Source organism: Pseudonaja textilis, chromosome 14 (genome assembly GCF_049901715.1).
Source record: "Pseudonaja textilis isolate UNSWEBS1 chromosome 14, rPseTex1.2, whole genome shotgun sequence".
NCBI classification, from domain to species: domain Eukaryota; kingdom Metazoa; phylum Chordata; class Lepidosauria; order Squamata; family Elapidae; genus Pseudonaja; species Pseudonaja textilis.
Genome location: NC_142003.1, coordinates 5736353 through 5762162, shown reverse-complemented (window position 1 = coordinate 5762162; position 25810 = coordinate 5736353). Strand labels below are relative to the sequence as shown.

At 44.0% G+C, this 25810-nt stretch overlaps 1 protein-coding gene across 2 annotated transcripts in view; it reads left to right on the top strand.

The window, feature by feature from the left end:
- VWA3A (von Willebrand factor A domain containing 3A) overlaps nt 1-25810 on the top strand; it is a 47837-nt gene that overhangs the window by 12175 nt on the left and 9852 nt on the right. Inside the window, exons 9-28 of one of the 2 annotated variants that reach the window (XR_015739555.1) lie at nt 376-484; nt 772-837; nt 1478-1603; nt 1939-2077; nt 2166-2269; nt 3777-3857; nt 5172-5266; nt 6802-6921; nt 8477-8551; nt 10317-10461; nt 12402-12597; nt 13868-13938; nt 14822-14989; nt 16074-16167; nt 19541-19645; nt 19912-19994; nt 20123-20275; nt 21133-21241; nt 22121-22324; nt 23606-23719. Coding sequence is in view for 1 of the 2 variants with exons in the window: in XM_087912716.1 (XP_087768842.1) it covers nt 376-484; nt 772-837; nt 1478-1603; nt 1939-2077; nt 2166-2269; nt 3777-3857; nt 5172-5266; nt 6802-6921; nt 8477-8551; nt 10317-10461; nt 12402-12597; nt 13868-13938; nt 14822-14989; nt 16074-16167; nt 19541-19645; nt 19912-19994; nt 20123-20275; nt 21133-21241; nt 22121-22265; nt 23606-23750 (2329 nt within the window). In the remaining variant the exon portion in view is untranslated. Of the gene's footprint in view, nt 1-375; nt 485-771; nt 838-1477; nt 1604-1938; nt 2078-2165; nt 2270-3776; nt 3858-5171; nt 5267-6801; nt 6922-8476; nt 8552-10316; nt 10462-12401; nt 12598-13867; nt 13939-14821; nt 14990-16073; nt 16168-19540; nt 19646-19911; nt 19995-20122; nt 20276-21132; nt 21242-22120; nt 22325-23605; nt 23751-25810 lie in introns of those variants that run through there. The other variant, XM_087912716.1, reaches the window with a different exon arrangement.

Genomic DNA, 25810 nt, shown 5'->3' with positions numbered 1-25810 from the left:
ATGACCGTTTTCTCTTTCCTGTGCGTTATAGCCAGTGGTGGCATTCAATCGGTGTTACTACCAGTGACTACATTTTGTGCGCATGTGTAAAAAAAACCTTACGCTGTGTCACCCGGACAGCTGAAAAGTGCAGCATGTGGGTGCACATTGTTTGCAAAAGCCTCTTTTTTTCCTGCTTTTTCAGCGGTTGCACGCAAAGCAGCTGAGGTTGAAAAAGCAGGAAATAAAGGACAGGTAAGAGCCCGGGGGGTGGGCAGGTGGGCCAAACAGCAGCAAACACAGAACCGGCAGGATCCCACCCCTGGGATTCTCGTCCTTCTCTCGTCCTTCTCTCCCAACCCATCCTTTTTCTCCTTTCTTGTCTTTCCAAAACAGTCCAGACCAGGGTTCAGAAATTCTGTCGGATTACATCCAACAGTGCTCGGCGGGAAGACGGTTGCTGGTTCACACTGTGGCCTACGACTGCGGCAGTGAGGCACCTCCCGTGAGTCTCTGGGGTTGTGGGAAGGGAAGCCCAGATAGCTCAGAAGCTCCCCGACAGCTTTGTGCTCAGCCCTTCTCACAAGCCAAGTCCAGATTCACTTAATCCTGCCCCCGTATTATACTAACTTAGCGACGGCTGCGATTCACTTAACAAGTGTGGCAAGGAAGGTCGTAAAACAGGGCAACGTTCACTTCAATCGCTCTCTCCGGGGTGAGGCGCTTTATAAAATTAGAATTATTGTTCCGAGGGAACAGCCGCTGACTTCCGTTCATTTCATCCATTTCTAGGCCATTCTCCAAAGCTTGGCGGAAGAGGTGAGAGGCCGTTACCATTGCTACTCGGGAAAAATGGAGGTAGGCTTTTCAACTTAAGGCCCGTTACTTTAAGGCCCCTAGAACTGCTTGTGGCCTCTCAAGTTTTCCAAATACGTTTGAACCGTGAATTTTTTTTAAAAAAAAGATGCTCAGAAGAAAAGACAATAACCTCTCCCTCCTTCCCTCCCTCCCTCTCTCCCCCTCCCCCTCTCTCTTTCTCTCCCTCCCTCTCTATCTCCCTCTCTCATGCCCCTCTCTCTCTCTCTCCCTCTTTCCTTCTCTCTCTCTTTATCTCCCTCTTTCCTCCTCCTTCTCTCCTTCCCTCTCCCTCTCTCTTTCTCTCCCCCTCCCTCTCTCCCTCTCTCTCTTTCTCTCTTTCTTTCTCTCTTTCTCTCTTTCTCTCTTTCTCTCTCTTTCTCTCTTTCTCTCCCCCTCCCTCTCTCTCCCTCTCTCTTTCTCTCCTCTCTCTCTCTTTCTCTCCCCTCCCCCTCTCCCTCCTTCTCTTTCCCTCCCTCTCCCTCCCTCTCCCTCTTTCTCTCTTTCCCCCTCTTTCTCTCTCTCCCTCTCTCCTCTTTCTCTCCCTCCCCTCTCTCTTTCTCTCCCTCCCTCCCTCTCTTTCTCTCTCTCCTTTCTCCCTCCCTCCCTCCCTCTCTCTCTCCACTTGGCATCGTCTAATCAGAGTTGTACCAGCACGGATATTCACCTGGTTCTTTCTGAGCAGCAGAAAGCAGACCGCTTGCTCAAGATCGTGAACGAGATCTACGAGGGCAAGATGGGTGACTCGCTTTTCAATTTAGTGACGAATGTAAGTCCCCAATTTCTTTTAGATCAGAGGCTTCATTTGTGTGCCTCTAGCCCGGGGCTAGGAAAACTTGTAATTTCACGGCTGTGGGTTTAACCGCCTCTTATCCAATCGTTGCCTAGTCTGCAGCTCTTTTCTTCTGTCTCCCAAGGCTATTCCTACACGCCATTACATGAAACTTGCAGTAAAGGAGCAACAGAAGTAAATATTTAGAAATGATTTTAAAAATCACCTTGGTGGCAGCCCTCTATGTAAAATTTTGCATTGTTGAGTATTCAACAGGAACAAGAACACGCTGTTTTTTTAACAGAGGACATGTTGACTCTTTCTCTGCTTAGAGTTCAATGGGACGTAGACAGTCGACATCTCTAGTACAACTGTCCAAACCCTTCCAGCATGAACGCCTCCTTGCAATCCAGACCCCCAACTTCTTGGCCAAATCCTCCGCGGAGTGGTTGAAAACTAATGGATTGCGAGGTAAGGCAGAACCCCAAGTTTCCTCCTATGAAACGGTACCAGTTCAGACCAGTTCCTGGACTCAGGGTTCTTCTTCGCCTTCGTGCAGCCAAGAAACTCAGCCTTTACCAAGTCTTAGCACCCAACGCCTTCTCGCCTGTGGAAGAATTTGTGCCGCTCCTTCGAAAAACGGTCTCGTCCACGCTCCACGGGGTAAGTTTAAAGGGGAGCTGATTTGGTTTGCTTGTCAAGGGATTGTGGGAATCGCTCGTTCCTGGGGATGAGTCAGCAGGGAAGTGGAACTCAAGAAGATACCATCCATATGTGTACATACAGTGTGCCGGTTGGTTTACAAATGGTTTGGCCTTAGAGGCTAGTCTTTTCATAGTATTCCTTTTCCTTGTATAGTCTATTATCAAGCCTCTAACATATGCCTTCATTGTATCCCATACATTCTGAATTGATGTATCTTCCTTTTTGTTTTCTCTAAAGAAAAAAGCCAATTCTTTCTCCATGTGTGAAGTCTTTTTCCTTTAAAATAGTATTATTTAACGTCCATCTAGATCTTCTTTTTTGTCCTTTCCATTTAATTGTCATTGGATTGTGATCTGCCCGAGTACTTGTTTCAATATTTATTTCTTGAATATTAGTTATTAATTCTGTTGACATCCATATCATATCTATTCTGGACCATGATAAGTGTCTATTTGAATAGAAGGCGTATTGTTTAGTTTTAGCATTTCTTTCTCTCCATGTATCTTTTAAGTTTATTTCATCTACCATTTTAAAAAAAGATTTAGGGAGAGTCTTTCTGTTTTGCTTTATTGTTTTCTGTGCTGTATAGTCCAATTTATTGTCTACAATTCCATTAAAATCTCCCATCATAACTATATTAGCATAGTCCAGTTCAATTATTTTCATATGTAATTTTTTGTAGAATTCTTCTTGTTTGTCATTCGGAGCATAAATTGCAATCAGGAGTGTTTTCGTATTATTGTCCATTATTTCCACCATTAGTATTCTTCCATCATCATCGGTATAAATCAATTTTGCTGGGGTGGTCTCTTTAATATATAAAACCACTCCTCTTTTCTTACATTATGTACACATATGGAAGATAGCTTGATGTTTTTATGTTTTGTTTGTTTATGTTTGTTTTTAAAAACGAATAAATTTTAAATAAATAAATAAATAAAAATAAAAATAAAAAAGAAGATACCATCCAGTAAATGTTGGCAGGTTTGATCTCAAATTTCTCATCCAGAACAACTGAGTATGACCCATGAATCCAGCTAATGGTAATCTCTCTCCCCAAAGTCTACAATACAAAGATAGTTCTCAGCTTGCAACAGTTCATTTAATGACTTGTTCAAAGTTACTACAGGATTGAAAAAAGGGGACACACTTACGACTGTTGCAACATCCCATCTGAATGAAATTCGGATGCTTGGCAACGGATTCATATTCATGAAGGTTGCAATGTCCTGTGGTCAAGTGATTCCCCTTTTTGTGACCTTCTGAAAAGCAAAGTTAAGGGGGAAATTTGACAGCCATGTTACTAACTTAATCATTTCAGTGATTCACTTACCACCCGTGGCAAGAAAACTCATAAAAAGAAGCAAAACTCACTTCAGTGTTTCACTTAGCAACAGCTGGACTCCATTGTGGTCCTACTGCCTGTAATCTGATTTGGGATGTTGTGCTGTCCTCTTCTTTGCAGAAAGCCATGATGCAGTTTGAATGGCACGATGGGACCGTGAAAAACGTTCACGTCGATCCTCCGATATTATACGATTACCAGGTGAATAAATTGCATATCATCTGTTCTAACCATGGTTAGTCTTGGAGCTAAACAACCAATTAAGCGTTGAACTGCAACATAACACAATCCCATGTCTATACAGGTAGCCTTTGACTTACAACTATTTTTGTGTGTGTGTCCTTCGAAGTTACAACAGCCCTGAAAAAAGCTATTTACCACCAGTCCTCACGCTTACAATAATTGCGGTATCCCCACGATGACATGATCAAAATCCGTGCCTTTGGCGCGTATTTATGACACACCATATGGTCACCATTGTTGTGGCCCTCCAGTGGCTTGTGGCGCTGGCAACAGAGTTGGACAGTAGTGAAAAGATTGGGGAGGAACCCAGGCCATTCCTGGAGGGCTGAGGAAGCGTCGGACGAGGGCTCTGTATCAGAGGCAGAGATGGAGCCAGGGCAGGCTGGCAGTCATCAGCTGCCTTCGGGCTCGGACAGCAGTGAGGTGAGGGAGCTTCTGAAACCGGTTCCCAGCCTGTGCATGTGTAGAGCTACCAAAAGGAAGGAACAACTAAGAACTCAGCGTCGACATGGGCATAAGGCCATAGGTGGATGATGAATGACCCCCTCCCATCAGGATTAAAAGAGAAGCAAAAGAGGAGGGGGCTTTTGCAGGAAACAACTTGCTCATTCGTTCGTTCATTGCAGCCTCGTGAAGATTTGTCTATATAACTCAGGCCTTCCCTGTCAGCACTGAGCGTGGAACTATTTACCAGGCAGCGTTCCAAGATTGATAAAAGGTCTGAGCTAATTAGTATACCTTCGCAAGACTGTTTGCCAAGCTGTTGGCTGACTGTGAATGAAATAAATTCATATTAATGTAATAAAAGAGGTTTTTGCCAGGACTCAGAATGGCTTTTTGGGAAGGCCTAGGACAGAACAACCATTTGTGAGATTCCGACACACAAAAGCCCATCGGGGGAGAGAGTCAGATTATGCAACAACTGCATCATTCTCTTAACGACTGCAGTGATTTGCTTCATGACTATGGCAAAAAGGTCATACAATTTGGGGGCGACTCTTTTAAGACCTTGCTTAGCAACAGTCCAATGGGGGTTGTAAGTCCAGGGTTATCTGTATTTTAGGAGAGCAGGGAAGACGGTTGCAACCATGACACTGTAGATAGAGAAGATTGGAGAACCTCCCGATCGTGGATGGTGTGGACATTCTGAAGCACCTTCTCCAACCTTTCCTTGGGAATTGGACTCAACAAGAAACTCCAAAACCTGCTGCCTGAAATGTTTGCATCGTCACGAGCCTCAGTTGATGTTTTTTTCTCCTTGGCTTTTCACAGAAGCAACTCGGCCGGATGGTGAAGATGTACGAGAGACGCATTGATTGGCTGTCTCTTTCCAGCAGAGGAATTTGGGGGACAGTTTGTGAAAAGAGGTACCAAGAACTGGGCTTTCTTCCATCCATTTCAGACGTCTTCTTGTCTTTTATTTCTACCTCTATCTGCTTCTCTTGATCAATCCCTTTTCAATACTTTGCACCCTGGTTTAATAGGAGGGAAACTTCCTCGTGTATGTGCTAAAATAATAGCGTGATTCCCCCCTAAAATAAGACTGGGTCTTATATTAATTTTTCCATTAGAATGGAATGGAATGGAATGGAATGGAATGGAATGGAATGGAATGGAATAGAATAGAATAGAGTAGAGTAGAGTAGAGTAGAGTAGAGTAGAGTAGAGTAGAGTAGAGTAGAGTAGAGTAGAGTAGAGTAGAATAGAATAGGAATGTAATAAAACAGAACAGGAATAGAACAGAACAGAATAGAATATAAATCATAAGGATACAAGCGACAAAGTTACACTCATGCAGTCACAAGTGGGAGGAGATGGGTGATAAGGAATGATGAGAAGATTAATAGTAATGTAGACTTTATAAATAGCTGCACAATGTTGTGGGAATGATTTGTTTAGCTGAGTGATGGCATTCGGGGAAAAACTGTCCTTGTGTCTAGTTGTTCTGGTGTGCAGTGCCCTATAGCGTCGTTTTGAGGGAAGGAGTTTAAACAATTTATGTCCAGGATGTGAGGGGTCTGTAAATATTTTCACAGCCCTCTTTTTGACTCCTGCAGTATGCAGGTCCTCCATGGAAGGCAGGTTGGTAGTAACTGTTTTTTCTGCAGTCCTAATTATCCTCTGAAGTCTGTGTCTGTCCTGTTGGGTTGCAGAACCAAACCAGACAGTTATAGAGGTGCAGATGACAGACCCCATCATTCCTCTGTAGAACTAGATCAGCAGCTCCTTGGACAGTTTGAGCTTTCTGAGTTGGCGCAGAAAGAACATTCTTTGTTGTGCTATTTTGATGATGCTTTTGATGTTAGGTGTCCATTAGGATTTATTTTGGGGGAAATACGATAATTATTATTGATTATAATGTATGACACGTCCAGTTCCAACAAACTCTGAGAAAGGATAAACATTATGGGAGTAGAAATGAAGGAAGCATACCCAATGGTTAAATAGAGATAAAGAACTTAACGATGACATGAATTGTTTTATGACCATGGTAAAATGGTCATACATTGAGTCCAGTTAAGTGGGGGCTTGATTTATGACCATAAACTTATGACCAAAATTCCAATCCCAGTTGTGGCTGTAAGTCAAGGGGCTATTTGTAGTTACCTGAGTCCAACACAACCAATGCTCCCCAAATCTGGATAAATTACATACAATTGAGTCAAAGTGATTTTTCTTTGGGCAACGACACACAAAGCCATCACTCCGTTGAAACGGTGATATTTAAAGAAGGACTTTCTGGTTTTGTCTAATGAAGAAAAAAAGTGCTTATGAACCGCTACAATAAACCATCAACCAGGGTTTCCTCTTCTCACGAGGCTGCTTAAAGCGGAGAAGAAGGGGAAAAGAAAGGAAAATTAACGCGGTGGTTTAATCCAGTCCTTTTGGTTTTTCATTTTAGGGTGGTTGTCCTGGTTGACATCTCCAAAACGAATTCCTCTTACATCTTCCATATCCAACATTCGTTACGCCTTTTGCTGGAAGAGCAAATGGCAAGCAAAGATCTGTTCAACATCTTGGCGTAAGTGGCTTTCCCTTTGATCATTTTTTTTAACCAGATCATGTTTTTCAAAAAATAAAAACCCTAGAAGAGAATAGGAGCTGTAAGGGACCTTGGAGGTCTTCTAGTCCAGCCCCCTTGCTCAAGCAGGAGAACCTATACATACCATTTCAGACAAGAGACTGTCCAGTCTCTTCTATTTTTTTAAAAAAAATATCCAATGTTTTTAAACCTCCCCTGCATAATTTGAAAGAAAAAAAGAAGTCAAGTCATAAACTCATTTAATCTGAGCCATGCTGGCTTAGATCTCGGATGAGATAACTAACCTCCTCTGGGCCCCATCTTCATATTCTGCAAAGGAACCGAAATCGTAGCTGCTGAAGAGATTCTGTGTCGATTTAGGTCCTTTTAAAGATTCCGGTTGCAACAAGTCACAACGGACCGAGTTACGGTTTTCCCTGGAGTTTGCTCACCTGGAAAACCAACCCTTTTGGATGGATCTACTCATTTCTGCAAAACTGTGTAAAAGCAATGGTTGACTTACAACTATTTGTTTCATGACTTACAAGGGCCCTGAAAAGGTGACTTATAACATGGTGTTTTCTGAGTTTGCTTGTTTTCCTGCAGATGTTTCATAACCCAAACTAGGTAACATCATCAATCAATCAGCTACTAGCACTGATGATGTTACCTAGTTTGGGTAATGAAACGTCTGCAAGAAAACAACCAAGCTTCAGAGATTCTTCCTCCTCCTCCTCTTCTTCTTTCCCCTTCTCCTCTTCCTCCTCATCCTCCTCTTCTTGTTCTCCTTCTCCTCCCCCTCTCCTCCTTCTCCTCCTCTTCCTCTCCTCCTCCTCCTCTTCTTCTCCTCTTGCTCCTCTCCTCCTCCTCTTCTTCCTCCTTCTCCTTCTCTTTTTCCTTCTCTTTCTTCTCTTCTTCTTCTTCCTCCTCCTCTTCCTCCTCCTCTTCTTGTTCTCCTCCTCCTCTTCCTCTTCTCCTTCTCTTCCTCCTCCCCTCCTCCTCCTCTTCTCCTTCTCCTCCTCCTCCTCCTCCTCCCCCTCTCTTCCCCCTCACCCCACTCCCTCCTAGCACTGATGATGTTACCTAGTTTGGGTAAAGAAACGCCTGCCAGAAAACCTCCAAGTTCAGAGAGCACCAAGGAGCCCTCATTTCAACTCCAAGCTACAATTATGCTCCAGGGCTGACTTATGATTTTTGTTTTCCCCCACACACTTACGATCTGATCAAAATCCAGAGGCTTGGCAACTGGCATGTATTTATGACAGTTGCAATGTCCCGGGATCTCGTGATCCCCTTCTGCCCAGCACAGTCAATGGGGAAGCCCAAAATGCATTTCACAATCGTGCTGCAAATTGAACAAGTCACTCAACAACTGTGAACAAGAAATGTCATACAATGGGGCAAAACTCACTGAACATCTATCTTGCTTGGCAGCAGAAATTTGAGGCTCAGTTGCGGTCGTAAGTCAAGGACTGCCTTGGACATAACCTGGGGTAACTAATTTATTTCTTCCAACAAGTCGTGCTTGTTGGTTGATTCTATATCTCTTTTGCAGCTTTGGAAGTGATGTTATGGCTTGGCAGCCTGAAATGGTCCCACCTCATCCAGACAACTTGCAGAGTGCTTGGAGGTAAAGGACTGCGCCTGTATGTCTGTGGAGATTCTCAGTCATCCAAGCTCATGGCTGCCCCAAAGATGGGTTATTTCAAGAGGCAACTTGTCATGGAGACTGACTCTGAGGGAGAGGAGGAACAGCCAACAGGGAGTGGAAATGTGGCTCCGGAGGTGGTGGAGGAGGCTGGGGAAGGGCAGAGGCCGGCTGAGCAGTCAGGGGAAGACCCAGGCCCATCCCCTCTCCATCCTAGGGCAAGCAGGGAGGAGAGGATCAGGAGAAAGTGTGGTCTACTCGGGAGGAGAGGGCCATGGGTGGCAGGTGTGCGATCCGCATAAGAGTTTGGACCTGCGTGCTAATTTATCTACCATTTAGGAATTCTAATTTTAAGTGATATCTCTATACTGAATATGGCTAAACCGAGCTGGAAATTCTCAGATGGAGGTAATTAAATCTTGTATATTAAATCTTGCATCTTCAAATGAATTGGAATTCCAAAGTATTGGAATTGGAGACCAGTTAGTGTTGGAGACCAGTTAGTGTTTTATTCCTAAAGAAGGTTTATCTTGGTTGGCGTTCTTCCAACGGACTGTCCCTGGTTATCTTCCTGAAGTTGGCAATTATCTATCCTGGTCTGTTGTAAAACTTTATTCAGTGTGGTTTGGTTTTGGCTTTTGCTTCGTTATTGGCTCTTTGAATTTGAACTGTGTTTCTTTGAAATGTTATTTTGAAAATAGTTTACTTCTCCTCCACTGTGAACAATGAAAAAGTGAAGCCAAGTTGAAGGCATTAAATGACTTTTATTTACGTTTTGGTTTTTGTTATATTTCTGATAACACTCCAGCTCATCACACAACTGGACTTTCTTGTGTTTCTTTGAAGAGGTTTCGATTTTCATCCAAGGAGCTTCTTCAGCTTCTTAAAGAAGCTTCTTGGATGAGATGAGAAACATCCTCAAAGAAAGAAACACAAGAAAGTCCAGCTGCCTCTTGAAAAAAAAAACACCTTCGGGACTATGAGCCACGGTGGCACAGTGGTTAGAGTGCTGTACTGCAGGCTACTTCTGCTGACTGCCGGCTGACTGCAATTTGGCAGTTCGATTCTCACCAGGCTCAAGGTCGACTCAGCCTTCCATCCTTCCGAGGTGGGTAAAATGAGGGCCCCAATTTTGGGGGCAAGAGGCTGACTCTGTAAACCGCTTAGAGAGGGCTGGAAAGCTCTGTGAAGCAGTATATAAGTCTAAGTGCTATTGCTCTTCCTTTTCTCTTCCTTCCTTCCTTCCTTCCTTCCCTTCCTTCCCTTCCCTTCCCTTCCCTTCCCTTTCCTTTCTTTTTCCTTTCCTTCCCTTCCCTTCCCTTCCCTTTCCTTCTTTCCATGGTGCACAGTGTTAGAATGCAGTATTGCAGGCTAATTCTGCCGACTGCTAGCTGTTCAATCCTGACTGGCTCAAGGTTGGATTTAGCCTCCCATCCTTCCGAGGTGGGTAAAATGAGGGCCCAGATTGTTGGGGGGCAAGAGGCTGACCCTTCAAACCACTGAGAGAGGATTGTAAAGCACTGTAAAGCGGTATATAAGTCTTAAGTGCTATTGCTACATCTACTTTCTACTTTCTGCAGTCAACAGGAATGAGCTAAACCTAGGGTGTCCACCATTTTCACTGTCCTCCATCCTCCGAGTGGCGCCCGTGGTTCTTGATGCCCCAATCATGAACCATCTGGTGTGCCAGCACAACAGATGTGGAACATCCCAGGAGCACATGGCTGACCCTTGGTTGTTTTTCTAGATGGGTGCTGTGCCTGCGCTGCAGGGGCTCCAGAAACGTTCTGAAGGCCCTCAAAAGAGCCGTGGAGGTGAATTTTAAAGATAAAGACAGGCACGAATCTCAAGGCCTGTATCTGCTGGCGGCTGGAGTGCCTGACCAGGAGACGGTAGGTGGGCTTCCAAAGCGAGTTTAGGCAACACGGAGAACTCTTAGTTAGTCATGTCAAAATCCTTAATATGCCACAACTCCAATGGTGGGATTCAAAACGTTTTATGACCAGTTCTGTGGGCGTGGCTTGGTGGGCGTGGTGTGGCTTGGTGGGCGTGGCTTGGTGGGCGTGGCAGGGTTTACTGCAAAATCTTCATTCCCTCCCCACCCTACTAACCTGCTTTCCACCTCGGTTCTCCTGTGCAAGGCAACCAAAGAAGACCCAGCCGATCAGCTGGGACTCAATGGGAGGCAGAGAAGAGATGGGGTTGGCGGGGCCAGTCAGAGGTGGGATTGGCCGGTTCTCTGAACTACTCAAAATTTCCGCTACCGGTTCTCCAGAACCGGCTGAATGCTACCTCTGCACAACTCATTTCGGCTGACAAAAGAGCTGGGAAGTAGAAAAGTTGATTTTTATTTAGATCCGGTGCAAATAGGCAGACATATAAATTTCCTAAAATAAAATAAAAAAATAAAACCTGAATTTTGATCACATGAGATGCTACAATGGTTATAAAAAATGGCCGTAAGTCATTTTCAGTGCCTTTGTTACTTTGAACGGTCAGTAAACAAACTGTTATAAGTCAAGGACAACCTATACTTTTAACACTCAGTAGAGTGGGGTGGGAATGGAGATTTCGCAGTATCCTTCCCCTACCACGCCCACCAAGTTACGCCCATCAAGCCACACCCACAGAACTGATAGTAAAAAAAATTTTGAATCCCACCGCTGGCTCATATGTCACTTTTTTCAGTGCCATTATAACTTCAAATGGTCTCTAAATGAATTGTTGTAGAATAGAATAGAATTCTTTATTGGCCAAGCGTGATTGGACACACAGGGAATTTATCTGGGTGCAAGTGCTCTCGGTGTACATAAAAAGAAAAGACACATTTGTCAAGAGTCAAGAATCATAAGGTGCAACACTTAATAATAGTCATAGGGTACAATAAGCAATCAAATCCGACAGATAGATAGATAGATAGATAGATAGATAGATAGATAGATAGATAGATAGATAGACAGACAGACAGACAGACAGGAAAGGAAAGGAAAGGAAAGGAAAGGAAAGGAAAGGAAGGAAGGAAGGAAGGAAGGAAGGAAGGAAGAAAGAAAGAAAGAAAGAAAGAAAGAAAGAAAGAAAGAAAGAAAGAAAGAAAGAAAGAAAGAAAGAAAGAAAGAAAGAAAGAATGAATTAGAATTCTTTATTGGCCAAGTGTGATTGGACACACAAGGAATTTGTCTTGGTGCAAATGCTCTCAGTGTATATAAAAGAAAAGATACTTCAAGAATCATAAGGTACAACATTTAATAATAGTCATAGGGTACAATAAGCAATCAAATCCGATAGATAGATAGATAGATAGATAGATAGATAGATAGATAGATAGATAGATAGATAGATAGATAGAAAGAAAGAAAGAAAGAAAGAAAGAAAGAAAGAAAGAAAGAAAGAAAGAAAGAAAGAATGAATTAGAATTCTTTATTGGCCAGGTGTGATTGGACACACAAGGAATTTGTCTTGGTGCAAATGCTCTCAGTGTACATAAAAGAAAAGATACTTCAAGAATCATAAGGTACAACATTTAATAATAGTCATAGGGTACAATAAGCAATCAAATCATACTAGGAAACGGTCAATATAAATCATAAGGATACAAGCGACAAAGTTACTCTAAACTGGTCGCACAGAGATCCCACAGTTTGTGGATTTGCGCACCACAGCAACCATGGGTTGTAATTACCCTGGTTCCCTGCTTTTTATAAAAATTGGTTCCGTTAATGGATGCGGAACCCTTCTTTCCAGCAAGGCAATGAATGCCGTCTTAAGAGTCCAATAAAATCCGGGTCCAATGACGCTGCCCATCACACTGGGCTTCGACCTTCTTGTCTTTCAGCACCTCATCTCTTCTTACCTGGCTGAGGTCTGTGGGGGCTGCGATTTGCAGCTCCATGCTTGCCTCTTCAGCGTGCAGGCTTATTCGCTGGAAGACGAGCTGCCGCCACGCTACGCCAGCCTGGAAGAAACTGCCACCGCTTACAAAGACATGGTGCAGGCCGCCAACGGACGCTTTCATTGGTTTGGGGAAACAGGTGTGGTAGAATTTCAGGGCTTTTCATGCTCTCCCAAGTGGTCTCTGGACCTCTTAAGCAGGTGGGAGACCTGTTTAATCTTGGCTGGAGTGGGCCTTTGCTACTTCAAGGATTGATCTTTTTATCCTGGATTGCATTTCTGAGGAGCCTTGAGTGGAGACTATTACAGATGGCCTTCCACCTCGCCGCCCCTTTTCTATTCTGTATGAGTAAATCAGGTCTAGGTCCATGGTGAAACAGATGTAGCATCTCATTCAGTATTATGGGGTGCTTGGTGCTTGGAGGAGGGGAGGGGAGGAGAAGGAGGGGAGAGAGGAAGAGGAAGAGAAAGGAGGAGAAAGGAGGAGGAGGAGGAGGCAGAAGAGAGGAAGAAGAGAAAAGAGGAGGGGAGAGAGGAAGAGAAAGGAGGAGGCGGAAGAGAGGAGAGGAGAGAGGAAGAGGAGGAGGAAGAGAAAGGAGGAGGTGGCGGAAAGAGGAGGTGGCAGAAGAGAGGAGAGGAGAGAGGAAGAGGAGGAGAAAGGAGGAGAAAGGAGGAGGAGGAGGCAGAAGAGAGGAAGAAGAAGAAAAGAAGAGGGGAGGAGGAGAGAGAGGAAGAGAAAAGAGGAGGCGGAAGAGAGGAGAGGAGAGAGGAAGAGGAGGAGGAAGAGAAAGGAGGAGGAGGAGAAAGGAGGAGGTGGTGGAAGAGAGGAGAGGAGAGAGGAAGAGGAGGAGAAAGGAGGAGAAAGGAGGAGGAGGAGGCAGAAGAGAGGAAGAAGAGAAAAGAAGAGGGGAGAGAGGAAGAGGAGGAGGCGGAAGAGAGGAGAGGAGAGAGGAAGAGGAGGAGGAAGAGAAAGGAGGAGGAGGAGAAAGGAGGAGGTGGCGGAAGAGAGGAGAGGAGAGAGGAAGAGGAGGAGAAAGGAAGAGGAACAGAGGAGGGGAGAGAGGAAGAAGAAGAGAAAGGAGGAGGAGAAAGGAGGAAGAGGCGAAAGAGAGGAGAGGAGAGGGGAAGAGGAAGAGGAAGAAGAAGGGGGAGAAAAGAGGAGAAGGAAGAGGAGGGGGAAGAGAAAGGAGGAGGAACCGGGGGAAAACGTTGCATGAATCTGACCTCTCTTAGCCTCCATCAAAAACAATTGTAGCATTCCCAAAATGTTCCCAAGAGGTGTATATGTGTATCTGTGTGGTTGTGTGTTCTGACCATCTTTGTAAAAATGGGATTGCATCATTTCAAAAACGTAGTTTATATTTGGTTTTTTGGTTTTTTTTAATTCCTCCTTGCCTTCTGGATATCTAGGGATCAATGAAAGCGATGACATCAGCCTTATCCTATCTGAAATGGAGAAAGCAGTTCACTACTCACACAAGGTTGGATCTCAGACCTTTCAAAACTTGACTTTCTTTTAAGCTACATCTCTTTACCACGAGGAGGATGCAGTGGTTCAAACATCTGGACGTAGCCTTTTGCACTTTTGCACAACCATTGAGGTCAGCTTGCATTCCCCACCTCAGTTTCTAGGATGTATTTACTAGATCTGAGCTAGGTAAATATAAACGACCACAAGATGGCAGCAAAGGCACCCAGAAATCTCTTACTCCTCGTGGCCCTCTAGTGGTGGTTGGGATTTTTGCAGCAGAAATCTGGTGACCATAATGGGTCATCCAATACCAGAGTTAGAGCAAGAAGCCTGATTCCAAATTTACAGTAGACCCAGGCTTCAGAACCCATTATTTTATTTCATCTCTTTTCTTTCCCATCCATGGAAATAGATTTGAAGAAGAGCAACAATTCATACAATCAAAAAAAATGTATTGATGTCTACATGGGTAGTTTTGGTGTGGAGAACAGGAATTTATTTACGAATTTTGCTCTGGTCTGTTCCCAGGTTAGCAGTAGCAATAGCACTTAGACTTATATACCGCTTCACGGTGCTTCGCAGCCCTCTTTAAGCGGTTTAAAGAGTCAGCCTATGGCCCCCAACAAGGATGGAAAGCTGAGTCAACCTTGAGCCTGGTGAGATTCGAACTGCCAAATTGCAGGCAGCCAGCAGAAGTAGCCTGCAGTACCGCACTCTAACCACTGCGCCACTCTGGCTCTTGTTGTTAGAAATACACACTTCACGGATCTCCTTTTAAATAGGAAAAATTTGCTATTGATTTCCTTTTGAATTCATTCCTGTTAGAAGTTACGGTTCTGTTCTTCCATGAAATCTGCCTCAATGCATTTGGGGACTGGTGGGTTTATTTTCAGTGTGCCGTGTTGGTGGAATCTTTAAGGCGGAAATCAGGGAATCTTTCAAGGCGCCAGTCGTTGTCTTCCACGGTAGATGACCTCTCATCACCAAAGAAGGAAGATAAGAAGACCAGACCTTCAAAAGTACCCTTTCCAAAGCCGACAACCCTCACCCTTGCCAGAATGGTGAGTTGGCGCTGGTATTTCGAAATGATCTCTATCATGTATGGTCAGTTCTTGGCTTCGTTGGATTATTTTCCCTGTACCAATTCTGGTCCTTGTATCAAGAAAGAACCTTCTGTAGAATTGCCAGAGAAGGAAAATTGCTGAAGCAAGAAAAAAAATGAACCCAAAATATGCAAGATTTTTTTTAAAAAAATATTATTAATGATGCAATTGAATGATTGTGGTGGGCTGGAGGTGGAGCTCATAATCAGGAGGCTGCTAGATCAATCCTAGGTAGAGATGAGAATTTATATACTGGGGGGAAAAAACTCCTCATTGATGACAGGAAGGGCATCCGGCCAGTAAAAATTAAGCTCCATTCAGTTGCTGTGATGACCCAGAGTATATCAGAAATATAGCAAAAACCAAAAACGTAACTAAAAGTCCTCTAATGCCTTCAACTTGGCTTCGCTGTTTCATTGTTCGCAGTGGAGGAGAAGTAAACTATTTTCAAAATAACATTTCAAAGGAAAGAAACACAGTTCAAATGCAAAGAGCCGATAACGAAGCAAAAGCCAAAAACAAACCACACTGAATAAAGTTCCACGACAGACCAGGATAGATAATTGCCAACTTCAGGAAGATAACCAGGGACAGTCCGTTGGAAGAACTCCAACCAAGATAAACCTTCTTTAGGAATAAAACACTAATTTGTCTCCAGCGTCTGTTAGCACGCAGGTCCAAACTCTTATGCAGATCTCACACCTGCAACCCATGAAGAGGATCATGGCCCTTTGCTCCTGAGTAGACCACGTTTTACCCTGATCCCCTCTTCCCTGCATGCCCTAGGATGGAGAGGGGATGGGCCTGGGTCTTCCCCTGACTGCTCAGCCAGCTTCTGCCCTTCCCCAGCCTCCTCCACCACCTCTGGAGCCACACTTCCACTCCCTGTTCCTCCTCTTCCTCAGAGTCAGTCTCCACTTGCTCAGATTCTACCCTGCAAGGGATTATGGGATTGTTAAAAGAGGATGATGATTAATGATGCAATTGTCCTTTGGGAGAATCTGAGAATCTCCAAAGACAAGAAGTTTCCTTATCTCTTTAGGGTTGCCGACAACAGCACCAAGATGGCGAGAGGATCGGTTGCCCCAAAGCTCTTTTGTGGCGTCCTCCGAGTGGCAAAGCAGAAATCCCACCAGGTGTGTAGAAGTGACACCACATGGGATAAACCAAAGAGTGGTTCCATAACTCTTAAGTCCACAGTCAGCTGAAGCCCACCTACGTGGAAGTTGCCAGGGTTAATTTAAGTCATACTATGGCTTGCTTCGATTTGCCTTAGAATAGGGATGTCCAAGGTTGGCAACTTTAAGTCCTGTGGACTTCAGCTTCCTGAATATATGCTGGCTGGGGGATTCTGGGAGTTGAAGTCCAGGAGGTTTAAAGTTGCCAAGCTTGGATACACCTGATGTAAATCTACTGCCTTTTAATGAGTTAAGGTTTCATGTTGGCTGGAGAATTCTGGGTGTTGAAGTCCCTAAGTCTTAAAGTTGCCAAGGTTGAACACCTTTTACAGGATTGGTTGAATATGACTGTGGGTTTTTTATTTTTATTGATCCGTCCATCTGTTTGCCCGTAGTTAAAATACAGCAATGTGTTTAATAGTTCTTTTCCCTGCAGTGTTAACATAGCCTCAAGCCCCCTTTCAGGGTTTGTGGGGAACAGCTGAGTGATCAGATATCCTCCCCTTTCCTTTTATAGGGTGGGACTCATCCAAATGATATTATCAGAGTCTTAAAATTTCAACAGATTACACATATCCGGCTTGCAGGCTGAAAGGGAAAACAATACAGAAAATAATAAAACAAGAGAAAGGATGAATTAATCCTATTTGGAATGCAAGCCGTCCAGCTTGAAGGGATGGGTTTATCTAATTCTATATATGAGCTCCATAGCCCTGCTTCCCTGCAAAACTATGTGGCCGGGCTTAGTTTTTTGGGAGGAAAATAAGGGAAAAATTCTGCCTCTGCCTACCAGCATCCATCAGTATTCAACTGGCTAACGTCCTGTCAGTGTGTATGAGAGCTGACGACTGTTTGGAAATTGAAACAGTATTTGCTATATGAGCGAGAAAGAGACAGCAAGGAGCCTGGGCATGGCTTAGCTCAACTGTTCTGTACTAAAACTGGTTGCAGCTGTGAAACGGAAACTCCTCTCCTCTGCTTGTGTTTTGCATTTGGAACAGATTTCTTTTCAGGTGGGGAGGGTGAGTAGAAATCCTTAGCATCAGAGTGTGTTAATAGTAATAATAATATAGGAAATACTAAAGCTCTGATGGTCATTTTGAAAAATCCTTTCTTAGCGAGCCCCTAGAAGCCAAGAGGAACATATGTGCCAAATTTGTAGGCCTTATGGTTCTGGAGATTTTGTGATGATGCGTGAGTGGTATTTCGCATATATATATATATATATATGTTTTCTGAGGTTCTCGCGGGTATTTATATGTGGATCTTTGGTTGTTCGGGTTTTCTCCCGCGTAAGATTCGAAGTATCTAGGCAACGTTTCGATGAAGTCTCATTCATCATCTTCAGGCTTCTGGCTCCGGCTCTGTGCTTTTCAGAGTAATGTGAGATTGCAGCTGCTTCCTCCTTTTAACTGCCAGTGGGGGTGGGACTTGATTGGGTGGGGGCTTGGCTGTGTTCTGATTGGGTGGGGGTGTGTTCTCATTGGTAGGGGGTTTGGTTGTGTTCTGATTGGTTGGGGGGTTAGCCGTGTTCTGATTGGTTGGAGGCGTGTTCTGTTCAGGTGGGGGCTTGGCTGTGCTCCGGTTAGTCTTAGTTGCTGGGGGATTTGAGCTGGTGAGTTGTGATCTTGCTGTTTGGCTTCTAGTTCGTGGTCCTGTTGCATCTTCATAGTGGGTGTCGGTTTGCTTCATGTATGGCTCGGAGGGGTTTGAAGTGGGTAATGATGCAGCTGTAGTGCAGCTTCTGGTCCATGGTCGTGTCTCATCTTCTGAGTGGGTGAGAGTCTGTTTTCTACATGGAAGTGTGTGTGAAACTGTTTTCTACATGGAAGCCTACACCCCAAAATACAATTCACCATGGAAACAGAAGCCAACAACCAACTTCCCTTCCTAGATGTCTTGGTATACAAAAGATCCAATGGCTCCCTAGGACACACCATCTACCAGAAGAAAACACACACTAACCGCTATCTACATGCACTCTCACACCACCACCCAGCACAGATCAATTCCGTAGCCAAGACACTCATCTCCAGAACAAAATGCTTAGCCGATGAACAACACCAAAAAACCGAACTACACACTCTCACCAACGTACTTACAGCCAATGGATTCCAAAGAAAGAAGATTACCCACCTAATCCAAAAAGAAACCCCAACCAAAATCCAAGACAGAGAACAAGAAAACGGCAAAGCCCTCCTCCCATATATAAAAGGCACTACAGACAAAATCAGCAAGATCCTCCAAAAACACAACATCAAAACAGCATTCTGCACAAACAGAAAAATATCCACCATCCTAAGAAACCCCAAAGACAAAATCGAATTAGAAAACCAAGGAGTATACGAAATCCCCTGCACTGCCTGCCCTACCACATACATTGGACAAACTAACAGAAGAATAAATGCACGCATAGAAGAACATAAGAACTCAATCAAAAAAGAAGAAACGACCTCTTCCCTGGTCCAACACCTCAAAGCCACAGGACATGAAATTGATTTTAAAAATACCAGAACTATCGCCAAAACCGAACACTTCAACAGCAGAATAATCAGAGAAGCCATAGAGATAGAAAAACGCCCACACAGCATGAACAAACGAGATGACACCTCCCGCCTTCCAGCCATTTGGAAACCCGCCCTCATGAACAGACGAGTACCTAACATGAAGAAGGACACCAGACCCACACCCATGAGAGCCACACAAGAGGCCACCACCACACTTCCATGTAGAAAACAGACTCTCACCCACTCAGAAGATGAGACACGACCATGGACCAGAAGCTGCACTACAGCTGCATCATTACCCACTTCAAACCCCTCCGAGCCATACATGAAGCAAACCGACACCCACTATGAAGATGCAACAGGACCACGAACTAGAAGCCAAACAGCAAGATCACAACTCACCAGCTCAAATCCCCAGCAACTAAGACTAACCGGAGCACAGCCAAGCCCCCACCTGAACAGAACACGCCTCCAACCAATCAGAACACGGCTAACCCCCAACCAATCAGAACACAACCAAACCCCCTACCAATGAGAACACACCCCCACCCAATCAGAACACAGCCAAGCCCCCACCCAATCAAGTCCCACCCCCACTGGCAGTTAAAAGGAGGAAGCAGCTGCAATCTCACATTACTCTGAAAAGCACAGAGCCGGGAGCCAGAAGCCTGAAGATGATGAATGAGACTTCATCGAAACGTTGCCTAGATACTTCGAATCTTACGCGGGAGAAAACCCGAACAACCAAAGATCCATATATATATATATATATATATATATTACATCATATATATATGATGATGATGATTTGATTTATTGTGCAGTTCAGCCCATAAAAGAGTTTCTCCAGGCCAGAAAGAAATCCAAGGCAAAAAACCAGCCACCGATGTCACTCTGTTTGTTGGATTACAGCGGAAACAAAAACATAGGTGAGTGTCTTCAGGTAATGGGGCAATTATTATTATTTTTCCCCCCACAGAGATGTTTGAAAACTTTTTAGCACCCTGAGGTGCATAACATTCCCTCCCCTGGGTTACAGAACAGGAATATATTTTTTTTTCCATCTGAGAGATTTATCTGTGCGTTTGTCAATTCATATTTCTCTCCTTCCAGGGAGGAGTATTTAAAGAGAGGATTTTTTTAAAAATGGGGTGTATTTTAAGAGCAAGATTAACTCCGTTTTCTTCCCCTCCAGAGGCAGTTTTCAGAAAGAGCGGGAAAAGGATTATTCCTTCGGTGGTGTTGCCAAATGAGGAAGAAATTTGCTCCACTAAGTCAGTATGTATTGTCCGTAACACACTGCCTGAACAGAAAGATTGTTAAATCATTGAATGCTTCTTCAGTTGCGGTGTCCCCCTCATTCACACAACAAACCTCCATATTTTTTTTTTCCTCCTCTCCAACAGTGGCTCAGCAAATGGAGCCTGAAAAAGCTAAAATTAGATTTGCCCACTGTCCTTTTTGGGCCCGGGAGCGTCCATCGGAAGGAGAGAGTGGAATCGTTGCACAAGAAAGTTTCGGCAAAATATTGTGACATTTTCCCAAGTGTAGAAATGCAAGTAAGTCCACTCTTTTGGTGCTTTTAGAGGGAAACTGAAATGTTTCTTCAGTTATCCTGATTGTGCACAGCAGTCCTTTCTTTCTTTCTTTCTTTCTTTCTTTCTTTCTTTCTTTCTTTCTTTCTTTCTTTCTCTCTCTCTCTCTCTCTGTCTTTCTTTCTTTCTTTCTTTCTTTCTTTTCTCTCTCTCTCTCTCTCTCTCTCTCTCTCTCTCTCTCTCTCTCTCTCTCTGTCTCTCTTTCTTTCTTTCTTTCTTTGCTATAGTTATTATTTATAGGTTGCTTTTAAGGGTCATAGTCTTTCCAAACTAGCAGATGGATGGATGGATGGATGGATGGATGGATAGATGGATGGACAGATGGACCGACAGACAGATAAATAAGTGAAATAGATGGATGGATGGATGGAGAGAAAGAGAGAGAGAGAGAGAGAGATGCATGGATGGATAGACAAACATAGATGAAATAGGTAGGTAGGTAGGTAGGTAGGTAGATAGATAGATAGATAGATAGATAGATGTGATACAGATAAATTAGTTAGAAATAGACACAGGGTAACTACATGGATAAACAGACAGAAAGACACACAAGTAGATGGACAGAAATAGGCAGCTAGACTAGACAGAAATGGATAGATGATAGAAAGTTAGAAGATAAAAAGAGCCCCTCCCTAATTCACATAAAGATAAAATGAGGGAGGTGGACAACACATTCAGATGTACAGGATTCTGTTCCTAAGAGCCATTCCAGTAAAAATAGTCTTAGAGCTTCACGTCTTTGGTTTCTTAGCCTAGCCTACATGATAGGACATGAGCTCCCATCACCTCTCGGAGTGACATCTTGTGATCTGGTCTCCCAGGGGATGGTGAAGCATCTGCAGATTCAACCCAAGGATTTGGATGACTACATCGAACAGATGGAGAGAGTGTTGCGATGCTACGTCCGAAGACTACAGTGGCTTCTCTCGGGTCTGTCTATCCTACTGAAGAGTTGCTCCGTTATTAACCACCTTGGCAAGAGTTATTATGCTCTTTGCTTTCAGAATTGGACCCCTGCGGCCCCAAAGTTGGGGGAAAACTAACTCCTTTGAACCATTTCAGGCCCATAGCATGTGCAAGGGAAGGGAGATTATGATGAAACACGTGTCTTGATGCAAGAATGTATGGGTGGAATTGGGGGTTCTGCCATAACCCAACCTTGTTCCAGACACTGTCCAAGAAGTACTCCATTGTTGAGAAATTTTGGTTCCTTCATTTCAACCTCTGTAGAAATGATTGGGGTGTTGTCAACTTGTCAAACATTCCTATGCATGTTTTCAAGTTGCCATAAACAAGGGGTTGGATCTGTGGGAGCAGTATAGTAGTTTAAAACCAGAAGTACATGCCACCCTTATCTTAAAAAGATTGCAGCTAGGCTATCGGATCTTCTGCCCTTGGGGAAATCCTTCATTGGAAAACGTGATTGATGACACCCAGCCTGTGAACGTGCTTTGTTGGAGAATCTGATTTATGATACATCCAGGGAAGGGGTGGGAAGGGGTGAAACAAGGTCACAAGTGACTTACGTATGCCGGAGTTGGCTTCATTTAGCTTAATGCCAGCATGTTGCTCCTAATAAATCTTTTAAATTCTTTTGAAGCTTGGCCCGAGGCCCATGATTTAATTAGGGCAATTGCTGAAACCCTGACAGGTGTCAGATTTTGTAGGGCTCACTATATCTCCATTCCTCTGTAGCATTTGGGCCAAGGGTTGTAGCCTAGGTTTGCCTTAAAAGTGCTGGAAGCTAAGAAGTCATGGAATCAACAGTGACTTTCCAACCATAGCTCAACAAACAATTCTCTTCCTTAGGCAGCCGCCGATTCTTTGGGGTCATCTTGGAAGGCAAAGTTTGCATTCTCATTGACACGTCTGGTTCCATGGAGCTCTCCTTGGGTCTGGTTGCTAAAGAGCTCACCTCCCTTATCTGGGAACAGCTGAGGAAGAAGGCCACCAAGTAAGGAAGCTGCAGGTGAAGTAGCTTACCTCATTCCAGTGATAACCAGTCTCAGACTGGTAAGTTGTCCTCATAAGCAGAGATCCCCTGACCCCACCCCCGAATTTCTCCCCAAGGGATAAAAATTGAGCTCTCTATTTTGTGTTGACGTATAAGAACTCCAATTGGTTGTAGGGTAACCCTGTATAGCTACAGCACTGGGGAATTTTTGGAGGAAACATCAGTGAAGAGAGTTGATCTGCTGAAGGTTCTGGTGGGAATTCTCAGACAAAGTCCTACTTGCAAGAAATAATTGACCTACTGGATGTGTTTGGAGTTGATTCCTGTTATTAAATTATATACACACAGAAGTCCTCATCACAGCAAGCTAAGGGAGCTGATAATTCAGAGGGTGTAACCTAAGGTACCTTGTTTGGCCTTCAAAGATCTCAAAAATAGTTACCAAAATATTAACATGGTAGAAGGTGTGATTTACATGACTAGAAAGAATACTAAGTCGATGCAACTTTAATCAAAGTTTTGTCATGACCTCAGTCAGTCCATTTTAGAATGTCAGCCCCCTACACATTACTCAACTAGGGTGGTCCTTGCTCGAAAGTAGTGGGATGTTGCAGAGATAATGAAAGGAAGACCACCTGATCTTCTCCACTGTGAGATTTAAAATTCTCGGTTTGAAATCAACAGGAGATTCCTGAATAATAAAACAGCTTTATTGAGCTTTTGCAAAAGTTGGACTCCTGTATTCATATAGGTAGAGCTACAGAAGACATTTTACATAGGGATAATTGGTGTTTAAATATAGTTTCAGACACCCACACCCAGTGACTGCCCCTTTCGGGTTCACAATCTTTCCACCAACTCAATTCCCTTGATCGTTGCCATACCCTGCCATTATTAATTTTAGCATGACACCTGGTTTCTTGACTTGCAAACTATCTTCCTTTGACCTGCCAGCTAAGTTATGTTGACCTGCCAGCTAAGTTATGTTGACCTGCCAACTAAATTCCTTTCTGGAAGTGTGCTATCAGACTTTTATAGCCTTGTTATTTCCTTACAGCTAACATTCTTACACAATTCCTTACATAATTTCCCATCAGGCATGTTTAGGTTATACAGAAAATAAATATGGCTTTACAATTGCTCTATTCTTCACAGGAATAATTCTCATTTCTCTCATCCACCCCCTTAGAAATGTCAACAAATTGCCCAGGGAAGAAGTGTCAATTGTAATGATGGAATCTGTTAGTCACTTAGTTTACCTCAACATGATCCTCGCTGCAGTTTTGCTTATGTGGTTGTCTGATTGTCGCTTGGTGATAGATAACTTGCTTTCTCTCCAGGTTCAACCTCATCACTTTTGCAGAAGAGGCCCAACTTTGGCAGGAGTGCCTCGTGGAGGCCACCGATGAAATGTGCCACGAGGCTGCCCAGTGGGTGTCCCTCTTTCATGCCCATGGGAATACATCCATTCTGAAGGCTTTACAGGTTAGTTTCGTTGAACCAAAGCTTTGCGGTTCAATAGGGTTGCCGTCAACCCTGGAGCCAACGGCGTAGAGCAGGGATCTCCAACTCTGGCAACGTTAAGACTTGTGGACTTCAACTCCCAGAATTCCTCCACCAGCCATGATGAGTTGAAGTCCACAAGTCTTAAAGTCACCATGTCTGAAAATCCCAACATAGAGAATGGATTTTCCCTTCAAAACATTATAAGCGGGAGCTGCATTGGTTGCTGATTTGCTTCCAGGTGCAATTCAAGGTGCTGGTTGTCACCTTTAAAGCCCTTCATGGCTTGGGGCCAGGTGATCTGAGAGGAACGTCAGGCAGGGGATGCTGTGGGTCCCATCCCTGAGGGAGATACCCCTGGTGGTACCCAGAAGAAGGGCCTTCTCCGTGGTGGCTCCCTCTTTCTGGAACATCATTCTCCCAGAGATTAGAATGGCCCCCATTCTAGCACTGAAGACCTGGTTCTGCCAGAGGGCCTGGGAAACCCAGAGCAGGATGGAGCCCATCAAATGGCTCATGTGATGTGTTGTCGTTGGGGCAGAGTTGGGAGGTGATTATGTATGTATGTATGTATCTATGTATGTATCTATGTATGTATGTATGTATTTATTTTCCAGATTTTGTGCTATTGTACTTTATTAATTTATTTGATTTTTTTTGTTAGTTTTTATTGTTTTTCCATTTTAAATATGGTTTTACATTCTGTAAGCCGCCTTGAGTTGCCATGGGCGAATAGGCGGCAATGTAAATTCAATCAATCGATCGATCAATCAATGAATAAATCAGTCAATCTGCTATGGATTTTCTGGATTCCAGTGCTATTTTGAGGGAATATTCTAGTGGGAGTTTTTCTTGAGACTGTTGGAAAGGGAAACTCAACCATTTTGTACCTGATTTGTAGCACGAATATACTGGGAAGAATTATATTAGATAGGTTATCTATACCGTAAGGGTTGAAGTTTGGGTTCTTGAAACTACAGATTCTACATTTCTACTTACAACTATTTGTTTGGTGCCATTCGAAGTTACAACAGTACTGAAAACAAGAGAGACATATGACCGTTTTTCACACTGAAGACTGTTGCAGAATCCCCAAGGGTCACGTGATCAAACTGTGCAACTGACTCGTATTTATGACGGTTGCAGTGTCCCAGGATCACTTGACCACCATTGGTGACCACCCCCCGCAGCAAGCAAAGTCACTTGGGAAGCCAGATTCACTTAACGACTATGTGACTGACTTAACCACTGCAGTGATTCAGTTAATAACGGTGGCAAGAAAGGTTGTAAAAGGCCGCAAAGCTCACTGAACAACTTCCGTAGCTGGAGAAATTTTGGGCTCAGTCGTGGTCGTAAGCTGAGGACCACCTGTGCATTTAAACCATGGACAAAATACGTCTTTCTTTAAAGCTTTTATCCAATCACAACTTCGATTGTGGTCATAAGTCAGTGATGGCGAACCTTTTTGCTGCGGTGTGCTGAAAGTACGCATGTGCCGGCACCTACAATGCAATGCACTCTGCACGTGTGTGCACAACACACACACGCACCCCCTTTCCTGAACTGCACATGCGTGTGCTTCCCAGCTGATTTTCAGCCTGTTTGATGCCATTTTTGTCCTTCCGGAGGCTCAAGGCAAGCCTCTGGAGCCTCAGGAGGCTGAAAATGGGCCTGTTTTGACACTTCCGTTTTTTCCGGAAGGCCCATTTTTCAGCCTCCCGGGGTACAGAGGCTTCCCTCAGGCCTCCAGGAGGGCGAAAACAGCCTTAAACAGGCCGAAAATCACCTGGGAGACCACAGTAAGTGGCTGGGGCTCATGTGCCTGCACACATGGCTCTGCCATAGGTTCACCATCACTGTCATAACTGGAGGATTATCTGTTGGTCACGCAGAGAAAATCTTATTTAATTCATTCAACAAGGCGTTTCTCCTCAAATGACCCAGTGAGTGAACTAAACATTTCAATCACAGTGTTGTAATGTCAAAGCTGGAGTGGTGTGGTGGCCTAGAGACAGAGCTCTTGCCTCACAATTAGGAGGCTG